Genomic DNA, 19,830 nt, shown 5'->3' with positions numbered 1-19,830 from the left:
TGTTTTAATTAGTGAGGGACTGTTGTAACTGTAAAACAGCTTTTATGATTAGCTGTTTTCTGTAGTCAGCAAGGGAAAAGCATTAGTTAACAAATCAGTTGTGAAATTTCATAAAACTAAAATAAAATCGTCCATTAAGGACAGAACTTTAAAGGTTACACAAAATTCGTTGCAATTGAGTGTGTTTTTAAATTAAATTTTAATGCTAAAAATAAACTGGTCAAACTTTAGTTGTACGTTTTTTGCTCCAGTAAACCCACTACACCAAGAAAAAAGCCCAGTAAGCACCACAGTGGCCTGGCCATGTTCCCGAATTAATCTGGAAGTGTATGCAATAAATGTGGGGATTTGACTTTGATACACATAATGAACACTGTTTAGGCGTATGCCATCTTACAAAACTAAATTATTCCAAGTATATACAAACATAAAAGTATTGTACACTGAGTACAAACTGAATGAGGCAGTGTGTTTGTTAAGTCACTGAGCTCAGGTCTTGGAGGAGGGACACTTATGCTCTGTCTGCCAATCCTGATTTATGTTATATAATCATAAAAAATCCTCATATGAGTAGGTTACTATACTACACTAAAACCAAACAGAAATATTAAATCCCCCCAATAATGAATACAGCAGAAATTTTCATTAGTCCTGGTCCATTAATTCGTTCTGGATGTTATGTATATTCAGAAAATCTTTTCACTCTAGCCGAGGAATTACTTCCATACAGTTTTCCACAAATAATGAACAGTCTATGTAAAAATGGATGTGGCCATAATCAGCAGCTAATTAGGTTGAACAATGCTATCAGTGACTTGCACCAGTCAACAAGTAACATCCTACAGCCAAGGAAGTGACTTTAAGGGTGTAAACATGAGCTTGAGCACACGCGTGTTCACACACACACACACACACACACACACACACACACACACACACACACACCAACTGAAATAAAGTTGTGTGAATCCTGTATTACTACAGCTTTATTTGCTTCCAATAATAATAATAATACTTTTATCAAGAAATGGACTATTGTAAGCCTACACATCAATATACATATCTTTGCAGCATTGATTTACATCAAAAGCAACTTAAGTTAGTTCGACACCAGGGAGAATACATCCCATCACAACAATAGAGGCAAACTGGACTCAAATATACCAAGGCAGAAACCACAGACTCATTAATAGAAACATGCTTAAAATTCTATAATAAACTTTCAAAATATGTTCACTTCTTGCCCTATAGTATTTTCAGAGTGAAGATTTATGACCAAAACTCTCATTCTATTAGGTAACACAACTATTTGAAATAGACATTGTCAATACTAGTTTTTAAAAACATTACGAAAAGTGGAATTAAAGTATAAAAAGGTTTCTGTACAAGTGTTTTTAATTTTAATGTCTGAACCTATTCCACTGTAAGAGGTCAATAGCTAATAATAAACTGAACTCAACTGAATAAGCAAAAAGTGTGCATTAAAACTGTCAACATGGGATAGTAGAAGTAAGGATTAGACAATCTGAATAATTGCATATTCCAAGATAAAATCAATCTGCTTTATCTACAATACATTTCTCATGAACGCTGGAAAAAAAAAAATCAGTCAAATATTTTGTGGAATGATTTGCCTAAAAGTAAGAAATAAAACAGATTACAGAAACATTTGATGCGCCTTTGAATGATGCTTCAAATCATGACAGAAGCTAAGATGCTCATACATTACTGACGTAAATAGACCACTGAATGAAATTCTAAGAGACAAATTCCATCCTAATATTCTAAATTAAACACTGAACTTCAAATTTTCAGTTGGCACCTCATTTTCTCTACATGATCTTGAACATGATTCAGAGATGTGTCATATGTTTCTCTATTCTACTTTGTTTCTTACTTTTAAACAAATATTTCACGGAATAACTGACCGTTTTTTTCCAAGATTATTTTTATTTTCAGGTTTTGTTCAGAAAGCATGAAAATATTTAAATATTGATCAGTATTTTGTTACTATTAAGAGTAAATAGATCACAAGAAATCAAAGCACTTTACATTTATGTTGTGATTTGATATTTTTTTAACCTTTCAGCATCTGTTTGAGAAATTTTCAGTTTTCTCTCAAATCACTAATTTTTTCCTGTATTACAGTGATTATTTTCCAGCCCCCCCCCCCTTTTCTTTTCTTTTTCGCATGTTTATAGACTTCACACTGGGCAATTTGATGGGCCATTTGGACAAAAATTCATTGTTTAATTTCTAGGAAGTCTTGTTTTCAGTCTGCTCATACTTTTGACCAAAACAGAAAAGAACTAAAGTCACATCTGCAGACCATATTTTGTTCCTTGGTTATATTCACTTTACTTACCTTTCCCTCCGAATCACTTTTTCGATAATGCTCCTTAGCTACTTGAAAATGTTCTCCACATTTATTGCCAATCAAACTCCTTTAACAGCTGTTAACCTAAGAGCATATGAAATGGAAATTGTTCGCAACAAGCTGAATTCACCATCAAAAATATCTGTACCCTTTTTCTTCTTAATGTCATGCATACATTACAGTTGTGCTGAACTTATTGGGCATCTAGTTGACACTTGTAAGCAAACATCTAAAACTCTATGTTTTACAGTGTTATATTGTGAATCTAGTATCATCTAGTAGTGGCTACCATGGAAAATGGCCATCTTTTACCAAACACAACAATTTTGTCATCTGTATGCAACTAGTTTTTGTGAGTCATTAGCATTCAATGCTCATTAACCATATGATTTTTTTAAAAACTTACATACTGATTTAGAAACAAAAAGAACAAAACTAATTTAGTTATGATCTTACTGTACAAGCATGCATTTCATACCCTACCAACCATGCATCTCTGCTCATCCTTCATGATAACTTCGTAAAATTTCTACACTCTAGAAAAAATAGCTACAAACTTATGAGAGCTCTAAATTGTGCCATTACAGGAAACTTGGGTTTGATTACTTAGTTGCTATTTCATATCTCAAATTAAGGAAGAAGGAAATCAGCATTCCAGTAACAACAAACTGTAAAAGAACTAAGAACCTAGCAAATAATTCCTCAACATGCCAGAAAAACCACAAACCACACAGTAAACAGCTGGAGACAGATCACAGTCCTGATTGTGCAGTATTTAAAGTTTTTAAAGCTGTCTGATAACTAGTTCAGACAAAACAGAAAAAAATTAAAAGAAAAGTTATGCACATTTGGGTGAGTAGATTGTGCAATTAACCAAATCCAATAAAGTTTTGCCTTTAAGTGCCTTCATAAAAGTGCAACAATTTATGTTCATGGAGTGTAGTAGTGTATCAAAACTTGCTTCAAACTGTGTTTGGCAAAGGAAGGTCACGTTCTACACAGGACTATGTTCTAGTCTCAGCAAGTTTGGTAGGGTTTTTCTACCTGTATGCGCTTCTCCATGGTGATGAGGTCACTGCATTCTTCATTGTGTTGGTGTCTCACGGTACATTTCTAAACAAGAATGGAATAGGACACCAACACCATTACACAATACAATTAAGTCTAAAGTAGTTTCAATGTGCCTGCACATATGCAATTCTAAAATGTGTAGCAAAGCAGCAAACTTGTCTCAGAGAAGAATACAAAATTTAATGAGGTACAGCAAATTGGTTTTTAAACAAAATTCAATACTTTTCAACTGGAAAGAGAACACATGGAAAGACCAATGCATATGTTGCTTCTAGATGAAGTACTTTTCATGTTTTCTTTCTTATATTGGCTTGAGATTTTATGCTATCTACATCAAAATCCACTACCATACAGTCTATAAGAATTTCCGACAATGTATATCTCCACGAAGAATTCACCCAGGTACTGACTAAGTATTTCCTTGATTTGCTATCAGTACGTAACAGAAGATACACAATAACCAGAAATAAGTCCTGGATACATTAGATGGTCATTAAAATTACAATTAGTAGTGGGGTAAGGAGTGACAATGAGTGCTTGGGAAATTTACAATTTATTAATCTTTCGCCCCAGGAAGACCTACAGCTCTCAGAATCTGGGACTGTATTATTACCAAAGGACTTAATAAAAGTTGCCACTAGTGCAAATATGGTGTATAGGCTACTGCAGTTAAATAAAGAAGTCTTCTACTAAAAGAGACCAATATCAGTAATCTTACGGTATCAATAATGATTATATAAACATCTAAGTGCCCATGTCATTCATGTGGATTAAATAGCTGGCCTCAATCCTTGAAACATTTCTGTGCCACTGCTATCCATCTAAGGTGAATCTACAACTGCATTTTAATACAGTGGTTTCAAGGAGCAGATCTACTCCAATTTCAAATACAATGGATACATTAAAAATAAATTAAAGCACATGAAGAAATTATAAAAATTGTATTTCAAAGTGTATTAAGTATGTGCAAACAATTACTGAAACACAAATTCTTAATATAAACTGCAGTACAATATCACTACTTTTTTATGCAAAATTATTAAATAGACCATTGTCTGAAACAAAATATTTTTTTGGAAACACTACAATTCTCATGAACCATGAATTAGAAAATGTTCACAAGAACAATTCACATTTGCAACACAGACAGTATAACAAGGAAGGATACCATTACAGACCACCATATTAAGAAATTGATATGACATATATTTACCAGTGTCTAATTTGGAGGATGAATGCATTTTTATATATAATACACAGTGTGTCCCAGTTCCATTAGAACTGTGACTATGAAAAATAAAAGCCATGGATTTTGTTCACAAAATCACTGTATTCATTCTAAATAGTCTCCCCCTGAACCAATACAAAGATGAAATCATTTTAAAAATGTTTTGAAACAATCACTGCAGTCCTTTTTTTGGAACTGCAGGAGGTACTGCAGAACAATTGTTTTGCATGTCCTTAATTCCATCTTAATGGTGTCCTTTCAATTTGGGGAACAATTGGAAGTTGGCTGGTGCCAAATTCAGTGAATATGGCAGGTGGTCAAGGACTGTTAATACAATTACTGGTGAAACACTTGTGCACGATCTTCACTTTGTGGATTGGAGCATCGCCGTGAAGGAACAACTAGGAATTTGCCTCTCAAGTGTTCAGGTCAAATGAGACAAATTCACTGGCTGATATGCCTGATTCAAACAAAATTTGATGCTGCGACACTGCTCCACCACCAATTTCCTTTGAACACGAGACATATAATGTTACTTTGCTGGCCAGAATGCTTCTTGCATTTAGACTACTGCGTTGACCTTTTACACAGTTGTTGCTGAAGCTTCTACGGATCTCATCGCCGTAACTTGCTACAAGGTAGTATTGCAGTTTGGAATTTCACACAAGCAACCACAGCAGAGCTAGGACACACTATGTACTTCAATACCTGGCTTCATTTAAATACTGTACACCTAAATGGAAGCATTATTCTAGCTGGAGAGGAAAATGTATATCTTTTAAAACCATGCTCAAAAAATCTCAAGAAACAGCTGTCAAATTGAAAAAAAAAGACAAATGATTCACTTTTCTAAAATGAAGAAAGATTTTCACCACATAAAGGTATTTGTTTAATTACAAGGTAAACTGATGAAGCTCCTTCCCATTTTTCTTATGACTGGAAACATACAGAAAGTGTTTGAGAAGGGTTTCACTGGAGAAGAAAGTGACAGGTAGATGACAGCTATGTGACAGCTGTTTTATATAAAAGTTAAGACAACTTAAAGATCAATGGAATATACAATGTGCAGCAAATTCATGAGATTAAGTAATTAAAGACTTGCAAATACTAGCACAGACAGGAGGGAAAGTTCCAAGTGCCAATTGTCATAGGCATAGCCTGACCATCAACATCACCTAATGTTGGTTGATACTTGAAAAGGGTAACAATGTAATACACTTCTCTAAGTAATGTAGATAACTGGAATGCAAATATGAGCTGGAAAGAGCCTCCCAGCCTCACATTGGCAGTCTACTTAGACATGGTTCAAAACAAATAAAAAATACAGTTACTTGAGGTTCATTAGGTCAATGTTAGTACAAAATATATGCACTGTCCTAAAGGGCAAAATTTACAACTATACAGAATAGATTGTGAAAAGAAAATGCATATTTGCAAATATCTCAGTATAAGCAAAAATGTTCTAGACTTTATTTGAACATCATCACTGGAATCTTTAGCATGTACAAAGTCCAATTTTCAGTAATTCAAAGGCAGTGCAATATTTTCACCCAACACAACTTAGAAATCATACTGGATATTAAATATTACTGTATACTATTCTCACCTGAATTCTTCTCCCCATTGTCATTTCTAAATAGAATTCTCTATACCACAGCTGGGACAAATCACAGCACTCTTGAAGAGAAGCTGAAAATATTGAGACTCATCAGTTAAAACAGTGAGCCAAAACAGGATCTCACAAAATCATATTGCAATCACACAAACAGAATGTTACCCAGACTGACCAGTGTGGAACACAAATGGAACAAAAAAGAAGAAAGGCAATAGAGAAGTATGTGATTCTGCCCCTCTGCTTTGACCTGTGACATCATCGAGATGGCGGATGCCCCCATTTCCAGCACATACAATATAGTGACCATAACATCACTAAATATACCCACGAACAAAGTATAACCAACGTGAAATATTTCACTTCAGCAATAAAATGAACAGGACACTGCAAAAAGTAAGAGTTTTAGGACTAGGACAAGCTAAATATGCAGCAACACTAAGAATAATGGCACCATTCCAAAACATACAAAACAGAAAAACCAAACAATGGAAAGTTCAGGATGGAATAACAACAATATTATGAAAAGGAAAGATTGCTATTTGCTGCGTAGAGGAGATGTTAGGCCGCAGACAGACACAACAAACTGACTGCCATACACCAACCAAAAAATAACACAAATGATATTACTGAGAATAAACTGAATAAACAATAAAAAAACAACAATTGGACTCGAATGTTTAAGTTAATCTAAACAGCTCAAATGAAAACAGTGCTACCCAAATTTCACTTGAACTATATAGCTAAAGAGAAGACAGTTTATACTGAAAAATGCCCAAGACAACCATGAAAACCAGTACCGCAAATTGCACTTGACCTATATGGGTCAAACAAAGCCCATGATATCACGAGCCAACAACTAGCAGACCTATAGGTTAGGGATTACTAATTAGTAATATTTCATCATCAGTTACACATTTTTTACTTTTTAACTGGTGCCCAACATGTTTTGAAGCTACAGCTCCATTTTCAAGGACTTGGGCATTAAATCCTCTTAAATTTTTCACCTAACAGTTACACAATGAAACACTTGTTAGATTTAACACGACAAACTATACCTCAATTGGGACTAATTAGAAAATATCACATTTACATAATAGTAAATCTGAAACTCCAATATTTCACTGTAACGTAGTTTATATTTATAGCATTCGAGGCTTGTACTAACATGATAGACTTGTTAAATGGTTTCAAGAATATTGCTATAACTCTGTGCACAACAGCTGGATATGTGCTGCGACACCACGCCGCCAACCTTCTATGCTCCACATAGCCTGGCGATGGCAGCTGCCTACGCCGACCAACATAGGACATCCAAGCTGGGTCACAAGAGTAGTGTGTACAGCATGACATCTGCCGCACCGCCTACTGGAACCCTCCTCTATGTAAAGAAAGTGAAGCCTTTGCTCCTTCTGAGTTTGTGTTCTACTGCTTATTGTACTATTTTATGTATGTAGTTTACCTGAATGTAGAAAAATAAACCCTTGTTCTTAGTGATTGCACTACTGGTTGTGTCTTGCATTATGACACAACTGGTGACAAGTATGGTGTTCACATCCATGTACTTATTCTATCTGGTTGTTCCTTAGGTTCTCATGTCTATCGAGGCAGTGCTCAAATCTCTCCTCAAGCAGCAGCACACTCTTACGTTTGCTATCAGGAATTTGTCGGCCACATTGAGATGTGCAGTCTTCTACGCCAATGGCGACCATCTGGCAGTTGTCAACTGTGCTGATGGATGTAAAAGTAATGCCTTACCAAACTTGTGGCCAGCATGAGAGCACTTTGCAGAGCATGCTTTGCCATCTGTGGTGATCACACATCCTACTAAAGACGATGTTTCCCTTTTGCAATGTTCAGGGGAACAACATAAATTGCGGTGACTTCACTTTGAATGAAAGCGTCATTTCTGTTTGCCTCATTACTTATTTCTTTCAGTTACTATACTGTAGCACTTCTTTCTGTGAATGGCCCCAAGTTTCATCGAGCTATATTACTTGGCAAACAACGTTCTTTTGTTATCTCTATACTACCTAGAATTTTTATAAAAAATGTAAATTACTGAAGTTGTGGAAAACACATTATACAAGAAAATTTTATACTCTACAAAAAAACAACTATGAAGCAGGAACTGGCTGTGCTTACACTTGGGCACAAGTGAACCCAGAATTTGTCACAACTCTCTGATTCTCTCTCTTCACCTTCCCCGTCATGGAAGAGTCTCTTAGGATGTACTACAGATAAAGAAATATGTTAGGTTACCCATAAAAGCATAACGGTAGGAGGAGAAAGTGTAAACACAATTAAGTATGCGGAGGATCAAGTATTGTTGTCAAAATAAGGGAAGGACTACCATTTATGATGGAGAGGGTTGAAAAAGTGAGGAAAGAATATGGAATGAAGATAAATGCACAACAAAGAAACTGATGAGAATCAGCAAACAAGATGAATGAATCAGAAGGAAAGTACTTGGAACAAGTAAAATTTTTTAGGTCCTAAGGAAGTCTGGTGATGGAAAATGGAAGCTGTCTCAAGAAAACAAGAAGAATGTGTATGGGTAAAAATAGTTTTTGAAAAGGAGAAAGTTTTTTTGATGGCAAAAATAAATTAAATACAGCTAACAAAGAGATGTAAAAACTGACGTGTATTATTATGTGCCAATGAACCATGGTCAGTCAAACAGAAAGAAAAAAACACACTTGGTTAATTTTGAATTATTGCTGAGGAGGACACTTAAAGTGAAATGCATTGAAGGAACAACAAATAATGAAATACTTTAAAAAATATGAAGAATGTTCGGTGGAAATGGTAACAATGAAGAAAACATCTACGGCAGACATGCGCGAAAGAGCATTGAAGGAAAGATTGCAAAGAAGAGAGGAAGAGCAACAGAAGGAGGTGGAGGAGGTTGTGAAGAAGAAGAAGAAGAAGAAGAAGAAGAAGAGGGGGAGGGGGAGGGGGAGGGGAGGGGAGGGGAGGGGAGGGGGAGGAAGGAGGGTTAGAATGCTGGATGGCAGGAAAAATGGATAAATTTACCAGTAGACTAAGGAAGAGGCACAGGATAGAAGGTAGTCAAGAGATTCCTGTCAGTACCTGTCACAAGGTACGTCAACTGAAGAAGCGGACAAGTGCTGGAAAATAATTTTTATGTACTATAACTGTGGAGATATATTTACCACTTACAATAACCTTTAGCATTAAAATAAGCATGTAAAAGCAGAACCCAAACATTCAGGTAAGTTAAACAACATACAACCAGTGCACTAATCTCTTAAATTGCATCTGAAATGTTATGGAATCCTAGTTTCCTCCCTTACACCTGTGGGCAACTTTCTGAAGACTTTTTCAACATAATTCTCCTCTTAACTTAAATAAATGCTGGTGCTAAATCCAAGTGGAGGCTGATTTTTACTCTGTGAGAACACTTCTCCACTTATTCTGGGTCCAATGAAGCGTATTGCACTGCAAATTCATCCTCCCGTGTGGAAAGGCAATGAGAACTCAACTCATTTCAATGTCTCGCATACTGAACTGGCTACATATACTGGCTCACATTTTGGAAAATTCAAACATCTGACGTGGTTGTAGCCTTGGAAGACAGTTGCCTTACAGCCACAATCAGTTTCATCACACAGTTAATGCCCATAATAGTCTTGCAATACCTTTAAATTGGCCAATAACAAACATCTGCTCCATAGGGGAGCCACTTCTTTGTATCGTGTTCATGTTACATAGAAAAAGTATATTGCTGGTCTTTAAAATATGAGTACATCCAGACTATAGTTCATTGGAATAACAGGCAGATACACAGACAAGAAAAAGTTGCAACACCAAAAAGTAATTAATATAGAGTAACGAAATTTCGGGAATACATTTGTCTAGCTAACATATTTAAGTGATTAACATTCCAAGATAACAGGTTAATGTAAGTGCAAGACAAGCCATTGCAAATGTGAAATGCTATTAAATTAATAAACGATGTAACCACCAGAATATTGAATGCAAGCATGAAAATATGCATGCATTATGTTGTACAGGTGCCCAATGTCAGTTTGTGGGGTGGAGTTCCATGCCTTATGCACATGCTTGCTCAATACAGTGGCAGTTAATGCTGGTTGTGGATGACGCTGGAGGTTTCATCTGATGATGTCCAATATGTGCTTTACTGGAGACAGACCTGGTGATCAAGCAGGCCACAGCAACATGTCAGCCTCAGTAGAGCATGTAGAACTACATAAGTAGTATGTGAGGGAGCATTATCCTGTTGGAACATTCCCCCTGGAAATCTGTTCATGAATGGCAGCACAACAGGTCGAATCACCAGACTGACATAAAATTTGCCGTCAAGGTGTGTGGAATAACCGTGAGTGTGATCACAGTGTCATATGAAATTGCAAGCCGGCCCATAACACCACATGTAGGTCTAGTGTGTCTACCATGCAGATAGGCTGGTTGCAGGTGCTCAACGGCCATTCCTCCAAACAATACACGGTCATCACTGGCACCGAGGCAGAACCAGCTTTCATCAGAAAACACAACAGACCTCAACCTTACCCTCCAATGAGCTCTCGCTTGACACCACTAAAGTCGCAAATGGTGGTGGTTTGGGGTCAGTGGAATGCGTGATACTGGTTGTCAGTCTTGGAGCTGTCCTTGAAGTAATCCATTTATAACAGATCATTGTGTCACTGTGGTGCCAACTGTTGCTCAATTTGTTGCTGCAGATGTAGTTTGATGTATCAGAGTCATACGCCAACCATGATAGTCTTCACTCTCAGTAGTGCCACATGGCCATCCGGAACCTGGTCTTCTTGTGACCATACCTTCTTCTCACCACCATTGCCAACAATCATTTACACTGGTGACATTCCTGCTAAGTCTTTCTGCAATATTGCTGACGGAACATTCAGCTTCTCGCAGCCCTTTTACACGACTCCATTCAGACTTAGTGACGCACTGATAATGGCGTCTTTTTTGCCTTAAAGGCATTCTTGACTAACATACATTCACCATTTCCAATCTCAAAGGTAACTAACACCCATGACTGTTACAGCATCTGCATACTCATAGAGGCGCTACTAGTGCCACTCTTTTGCAACTGGTGCGAAGTCTGAATAGGCGTCATCTTTCAGATGTAGAAACATGTCTATCAATTTTCGGTTATGTAGTGCAACTCTGCCTTGGTGTTGCGATTATTTTTTTTTTTTTCTGTCAGAGTATTGAGTGTTTAACCTTTCTTTTTAAAATGAAGTGTGTATTACAAGAGGCATAATTAGTTTACAAAAGGTCTCAGAGTACGGACACCACTTACCACTAAATCCAAGCAAATAGTTCCAATAAAATGATGTTTTATGAAATTGATCAATCTGAACAAGGTACTGTCCATCAATGTCCTTTCTCAATGTTCTTTTACCACCTGATTTATCAGCAATTAGTGACTCAAGCATTGTTCGAACCATATACAGTTGTGTAGAAGAAGGACCTGAAAAAAGATGAAGAAATCTCACTGACATACGATTATTTTATACATAAAATAAGATAAATTAGTAATATAAAAATGAACAAGTGTCACTACTTACACAAAGAGGCAGTCTCCCCAAAACACACACACACACACACACACACACACACACACACACACACACACACACACTCCTCCCTCCCCACAAAAAAATCATCTTTTTAAACTTAACCTCTATCCGAACTTCTCCCTCCTTTGGATAATTGAGTTATATTTCTGCATTTTATAAGAACATAAAGTACTCAATAGTAGTGCGTTTGAGTACCACAAATACACTTTCATCTGTGTCAAGTTTTGCTATTGAGGATGATCCATAAAGAATACAAATTTTACACTTGGATACCCTTGGTACCTCCCCCTCAACCTGGCACGACAAGCAGCTGCTGTGAATTGTGACACATCCTGTACAGAAACCTTTCAGTTGTGGTGCCTCTCAACTTGGCACATCAGTGGTGGCTTGTGTCACTTGGGCCTTAAACCTGCCCTGCTCACAATTTAAAACGCTGGATTTTTTGTTATATCCCCAAGGCAATTTGCTGTGTACTTGTGACTTACTCGCTTTGTCAGAAAAGTTCCTGGACAGTTTTTTTTTTTTTTTTTTTTTTTTTTTTTTTTTTTTTTTTTTTTTTTTTGGCTGCACTACTGAAAAGGAACAAACATTGTTTTTATGTAACCTGGTACTCCTCCCCTACTCTATTCAATACCTCCTCATTCGTTACATGATCTACCCATCTAATCTTCAGCATTCTTCTGTATTACCACATTTCGAAAGCTTCTATTCTCTTCCTGTCCAAACTATTTATCGTCCATGTTTCACTTCCATACGTGGCTACACCCCATACAAATACTTTCAGAAATGATTTCCTGACACTTAAATCTATACTCGATGTTAACAAATTCCTCTTCTTCAGAAACGCTTTCCTTGCCATTGCCAGTCTACATTTTATATCCTCTCTACTTCGACCATCATCAGTTATTTTGCTCCCCCAAATAGCAAAACTCATTTACCACTTTTATTTTGCTCCCTAAACAGCAAAACTCACCTACTACTTTAAGTGTCTCATTTTCTAATCTAATTCCCTCAGCATTGCCTGATTTAGTGGTTTCAATTAGTAATATAGCAGAGAAAATATCATTAATTATCCTGTGTGCCCAATTAAAAATTATATGTAGCTGCAGTTGGGGAACAATAGAATTTTTGTTTTAATATATAAGAAACACTAAATTTTCTTTTGTAATCCCACATTACAGTGATTGAGATCTTATTAAAGCACATCCTAATGCAGTACATTCAAAGCATTTGCAAACTTCATATGATGGCTGCACATTTTGAAAACATTTACACTTCGTTTTCTTTCTACAACATAATTATGACCAAATTTCCATCATTTACCTCCCCGCCCCCTCCCCCTCCCCCCCCCCCCCCCCCCGCCCCACCCCCACACTCAGGCACCCTACTCTTCAATTTATGTTTTGTCACAATTTTCATTACCACGAATAATAAGATTGTGATTATTATCATCGTTATATGTCTAAAACAGAAGACAAATGTGATTTATGTTGCATCCTGCTTCTCACAAAGTTTTAACGATAAGCGCTTAACTACAATGGTACTCACCAACATTTCTTCTTGGTACTTTTATTCCAAAGCCATTGTCGGGATCTTTCTTGCCTTTTAAAGCTGGGTCCTGTTGAGGTTCCACTCCTCGTTGCCAGTCAGCGCATGTCTCCCGTACAGACACTATTATGCTGTGCATGGAATATCTCACATTCAGGACCTTCTTCGATCAATAAAACCAAATTCAAAAAAACTAAGAGTAAATGGATTTTATTTAAAGGGAATTTACTACAGTTTACAGAATACTTACAGGTGAAAACAGAATTGAACCACGAGGTGTGTGTGTGTGTGTGTGTGTGTGTGTGTGTGTGTGTGTGTGTGTGTGTGGTGTCATGTTGGACATCATGAGGGAAGGGAGAGAATGAAACCTGGTACCTGTACATATCCTACTCCTCTTGAACAGCTCCATGGGGCCTGCTGAGCTTAACATCCAGATGAATGGATCACCATCAACAGTGTAGCATGTCTTCACTCCACGAGACACTGGAGAGATGTTTGGAATTTTATTCACGACATCAGTGCAAAGACTTGTGATCAGAAACTTTACACCACCACCCCATATGTCCTCTCTGCCATCAACTCAAAGGGAAAATTGTCAACATAGTGCAGCATACCTTAACTTCAGTGGTCCGATAGGAGCCAGAGTATCCACCTTGCCAAGGCCATTGACATATTAACTTGCAGGAGTTCTTAAAAGAACAAAACAGGTTGTGTAGGACAAAAAAATGAAATTATCGTATGGCATTTATTGGCCAGGATATCCCCTTCGGGGTGCGGCTGCCATATTGCAAGTCTTTTTAGTTGACGCCACTTCGGCAACTTGCGTGTCAATGATGATGAAGGACACACAATACCCAGTCTCCTGCCGGGAATCGAACCCAGGCCCCCTTGCACGGTAGGTGGTAATGCTACTGCTGCGCTATGGAGACAGACCTTTGTGGGACAACATACACCCAAAGAAAACAGTGCAGCTTGCACCATGTGATGTCTTTGCTGAATCCTAACATGAAACACTTTATTTCAGGTTCATGTTTATTTTCCCTCGGTGAGAGCTTAAAGATATAAACAGAGCCTTATCTACATCCACATCTATACTCTGCAAACCACTGTGAAGTGCATGGCAGAGGGTATGTCTTATTGTACCACGTATTAAGTTTTTTCCCCATTCCATTTACCATACAGAGCACAGGAAGAATAATTGTTTAAATGTCTCTGTGTGCATTGTAATTAATCTAATCTTGTCCTCATGATCCCTATCGAAGCAATATGTAGGGGTTATAGTACATTCCTACAGGTATCATTTCAAGTCAGTTCTTGAAACTTTGTAAGTAGGATTTCCCAGGATAGTTTGTGCCTATCTTCAAGAGACAGCCAGTTCCAATGGTACGCACTAGTGATTTGTACGCAATCTCCTTTGTAGATCGATTGTGACCATTCCACTTCATGTCCCAACTAAGTGTTACACCCAGGTATTTGTAAGAATTTACCAGCTCTGAGACTCCCTGATATTATAATCATATGATACTGTGTTTCTTTTTCCATTTTGTGAAGTGCACAATTTTATATTTCTGAACATGTAAAGCAAGTTGCCAGTCTTTACAACACATTGAAATCTTATCAAAGTATGACTGAATATTCGTGCAGCTCCATTCAGACTGTTCTTCAGTGTAGATAACTGCTTCATATGCGAAAAGTCTGAGGTTACTACAAATATTGTTCGCAAGGCCATTAATATACAAATTAACAGCAAAGGATCCAACTACTTTCCTGGAATACACTTGAAGTTACTTATACACCCGCTGATGACTCTCCATCCAAGATAATACATTGCATGTTCCCTACCAAGAAATCAGCAGTCCAGTCATAAATTTTGGCTGATATCCCATATGAAAAGACTTTTGATTATAGGCATACGTGTGATACTGAGTCACGTGCTTCGCGGAAATAATAATAATAAAAAAAAAAAATAAAAAAAAAAAAAAATACTCCAACTATCTCATTGCTTACAGGATATTGGATGGTAGTTTTGTGGATCACTTCTATTACTCTTCTTGTAGACAGTTGTGACATGCGCTTTCTTCCAATGACTATGAGTGGTTTTTTGTTAGAGGGATCTCTGCCAGATTGTGGTTAACCATGGGCTAACTCATCCACAAGTTGGGTACAGAATCTGATAGGAATTCCATTGGGCCCTGGTGCTATGTTCAATTTTAATGATTTCAGTTGTTTCTCAATGCCACTGACAGTAATGTCTATTTTCCTCATCTTTTCAATGCTATGTGGATTAAATTGGGGCAATACTCCTGGCTTTCCCGTTGTAAAGAAATATTTGAAAACAGAGGTACGCATTTTTGCTTTTGCTTTTCCGCATTTTTCTCTTTGACAGCCAAGATGTTTCATTTGCCATCTCTTTACCTATAGTCCTACATATTGTTTTATATAGATTATGCAGTAGTCTCTGTTTAGAAGTTCCTTTACAGTGACTGTATACTATGGAGGGTATCTCTCATCACAAACTTTCCAGTGGGTACATACCCACACAGCAGACAGTCAGCTATTCTTCTGAACTTCAGCCATAGTTCTTCTATACTTACTCCTCTCGTGAGCTAAAAGTTTCTTCCTCATCGAGATATGACACTACTGCTTCTTTGTCTAATTTACTGAACATATAAATCTTTCTGCTTGTTTTAGTTGTCCTTTTTACTTTGGTATTCACTATCACTATAATAGCCTACTGTTCACTGACAGCAGTTTCAATGCAGACGTCCTCAAAGATGACAGGTCTGTTTGTTGCAATTAGATCTAACATATTTCCATCAGGATCCTGTGGAGAATAGCAAACAGTAACTGACTGTGGGAATTTTGTAAATCGTGCACTCTCCATAACAGTAATGTTGGAAAGTAACCATTTTCATGAGAATTTGGTTTTATACAACACTTTCTCTATATCGACATCAATCATGTAACACAAAGGAGAGACTCCTACTTGATACTTGTTTGGAAAAAATATGACTGACTGCAGATCAGCTTCCACATACACCACCCCCATTTTTTTCTTTGTGTTTTTAATTTGCAATTTTCTTGTGTAGTCTCACTTGTTTACCTTGACATTCATCAACTTTGTAGAGTTCCATTCTTTTCTGTCCATGTCCAGTAACCTCTCAGCCACTGCCAATGTCTCTATAAACGGAATTTCTCTGTCATTTTCCTCACATCTTATCCCAAGTCTTTCCCTTGATCTGGAGTCTTGGGTGACTTTCCTTACGATCACATTTACTCCAACCCTTTTTCTTAACTCTCCTACTAAATGAAATGGCTTCTCAGCATCAAAACAGGCAAGACAATGAAGACAGTAGTCAAGAGTTTCCATACACAACTAGTTACTGTTACAAGCAGGTGAGTTTGGTTTTCTTTTTATTATATTCCACCAGAAGTTTCTACTAGCATTTTGAAAACCAAGAAGAATCAATTTACCACATACAAATAAGGCTGTGCCATACTGAACATTTCATCATTAAGGTGGAATAGAAAGGTCTGTTATAGCATACATTAACTTTGCCAGAAACATTGTAACCACCTGGATAGCCACTGTGTTAGCATGCTGCTCCTGGAATTCAGGCAAGTGAACCAGACTCAGATCAGATCCAACAGGTGGATTCACAACGAGGGCCCCTTTGCTGGCCAGCCCAGATGTGGTTTTTAGGCAGTTTCCCAATCCAAATAGCTGAATACATGGCTGATACCCATGTCCCAACTCAGTTACATGGTTCGCATTTAGAAAACATTTGCACACTATCACATGGATAACACTAGTTGGGGTACTCACTAGTTGGGATACACAACTTGCATCTGGGGGGAGGAGGGGGGGGGGGGGGGGTAAAGGATAAGGATGATGATGATGATGATGATGATGATGATGATGATGATGATCGGTTTGTGGGGTGCTCAACTGCGAGGTTATCAGCCCAATCTCACTACTTTCATGATAATGATGAAATGATGAGGACAACACAAACACCCAGTCATCTCGAGGCAGGTGAAGGGAGTAAAGAAGTGGCAACAGGGAGGGCATTTGGCCACCATTTAACATTAACATTGCCAAACCTGATAATAACCATGTGACCCACTGTGGATACAGGATGAAGGCAAAATTAGATGGAGCTAAGAAGCATTGTAGATGATAGTTTCATATGGCATACTACTGCATATACTTACCTTGAACTTCAAAACAATGTAGGCCTAACAGGAAAATGAGGTAAACAAACCTACAACAACAAACATTATGTCTCAAGCTGTCTCTGATCTAATCTAATCAGTCCTGATGCTTTACTCCTTTATAAATGGAACACTCGATCAGTTGGAGAGAATTTCTGTAAAGTAATTGGGCTCTGTAACCAGGTGTCATATTGCTGTTTAGTGGAGACAATTCCAGTCACACATACAGGCACCCAAGACCCATCCACCTATTGTTCTGCAGAATATTCTGACATTAATCAACATGAAGGATTCCAGAACTTTACAGTGACACTGCAATTCAATGTCAAGATGATTTTATGAGGTACACTAATGTGTAAGATAATGGATATTGTTTGCCTTCAGGGGTAATGATATACTTTAGAATTTTAAATGGAACATGAGCTGACCCCCTGAACCACTATCGTTTTAAACCATAGAGCCTCCTTAAATTTTAATATAGCCATGACCAGAATCAAGCCCTTGTTAATTAGTTCTACCACATTATTGTGTATCTATGCTTTCCTAGATGATGTTAGGTTAATGGCATGTTTAATTTCTCTACATAAAAACAGGTCTTTTCTTGGTTCAGTTGAGAATAATCTCTAACCAAGAATCTGGCCCACACACCAGCACTTTCTGCAGTATTTACCCAAAATTATTCACTTCTTTCTTCTCAAATAAACTTTTAAAACAGATTATGCTTATCCATTACGGATATTTTAGAACCGTGACTGTATATTGAATGTAAATAAGTTATACAGAACTGCAACCAGTCACTTTTTTGAATAATTATGTTTTATTCCATGAACCGGTTTTCGAACCTTTTCAGGTTCATCTTCAGATGGTTTCAGGAAGTTACATCATTACTGGTAGTAGGATAATGCTGGGTGCTGGCTCTATGGCAGAAAGATGGGTCACACTTTAATGTATCGCCATGACTACAGCTTATCTGTCGATACGGATGTAAATTTAGTTCTTACTTACTGCGACAGTATAGGCACTTTACAACTGTTGCTTGCAACAAATATGCTGGATGCTGGAAAAGTCTCGCTGTCAAAGTGTAAATTAATATAGTTTGTGTGGAAGTGTGTGTCCTTATATAACTACTGGACATCAAAATGGAGGCAGACAGATGGACACTAACTGAAAAAAGCCGCCTATACTGTCGCAGTAAGTAAAAACTAAATTTACATCCGTATCGACAGATAAGCTGTAGTCATGGCGATACATTAAAGTGTGACCCATCTTTCTGCCATAGAGCCAGCACCCAGCATTATCCTACTACCAGTAATGATGTAACTTCCTGAAACCATCTGAAGATGAACCTGAAAAGGTTCGAAAACCGGTTCATGGATTAAAACATAATTATTCAAAAAAGTGACTGGTTGCAGTTCTGTATAACTTATTTACATTTTAAAACAGAGAAAAAATTAGAGAATTTCATGTAAATAACAAGATGGTGAGTACAATTAAAGAGACTCCAGAAAACACAATTTTCACACTGAAGTTCATGGACAACTCTCCCAACTTTTCAAAATCCAGACATAAATAAAATAAGGATGATGTGCTATTGCAAATCTCATTTAATTTTATTCCAAGAGAAGAACATGATAATTGCGAACACAAAATGAGAAGGACCACAAGGCGCCCTAAGTGTGCATATTCAGGGGCCGCATCAACATGTTGAAGAGGCTTTTCTGGCAGCCACTTAGGGAACACAGTGCAAACAACTACAGGTTGTGGCACATGTTGGAATGAACAAAACCTGCCATCTAGGTTCTGAGGTCATACTTAGATCGTTCCAGTAACCGAAAGAAAAGGTTGAGAAGACCAGCCCTGCCCATGGAATTTCAACAAAGCTCATAATCTGCAGCACTGTCCCCAAAATGATTGTGGCCATCTCATCCTGAATCGACTACGCGGCTCGAAACAGAGGTTTCAAAGGTTCTGTGACAAGCTAACCTGCATCCTCTAGAATTGCACCATAGGGCTGAGAGCTGTAGGGTGCTCCTGAAAGGATCAGGACTGCACTACAGATCAGAGGCAGTGACTCTCCATATAGTCCAGATAAGAAGAGCTGTAGGAGACCCAGCAGTATCAGCGTAAAATTCAAAGAAATGTCCCCCAAAAGTGACAGTATTACAATACTAATTATTAACTGCTGAAG

The 19,830-nt window shown here is 37.5% G+C and overlaps 1 protein-coding gene across 2 annotated transcripts in view; it reads right to left on the bottom strand.

Annotated features, from left to right (window-relative positions):
* Positions 1 to 19,830, bottom strand: part of LOC126412261 (cytoplasmic FMR1-interacting protein) — a 149,843-nt gene that overhangs the window by 81,137 nt on the left and 48,876 nt on the right. The window contains exons 9-12 of one of the 2 annotated variants that reach the window (XM_050081765.1): positions 13,428 to 13,558; positions 11,600 to 11,770; positions 6,283 to 6,365; positions 3,422 to 3,490 (exon numbers count right to left, since the gene is read on the bottom strand). In XM_050081765.1, the coding sequence (XP_049937722.1) occupies positions 3,422 to 3,490; positions 6,283 to 6,365; positions 11,600 to 11,770; positions 13,428 to 13,558 (454 nt within the window). The remainder of the gene's footprint in view (positions 1 to 3,421; positions 3,491 to 6,282; positions 6,366 to 11,599; positions 11,771 to 13,427; positions 13,559 to 19,830) is intronic. The other variant, XM_050081766.1, reaches the window with a different exon arrangement.

Source organism: Schistocerca serialis, chromosome 7 (assembly GCF_023864345.2).
Source record: "Schistocerca serialis cubense isolate TAMUIC-IGC-003099 chromosome 7, iqSchSeri2.2, whole genome shotgun sequence".
Lineage (NCBI taxonomy): Eukaryota > Metazoa > Arthropoda > Insecta > Orthoptera > Acrididae > Schistocerca > Schistocerca serialis.
This window is presented reverse-complemented; position numbering and strand designations above follow the sequence as displayed.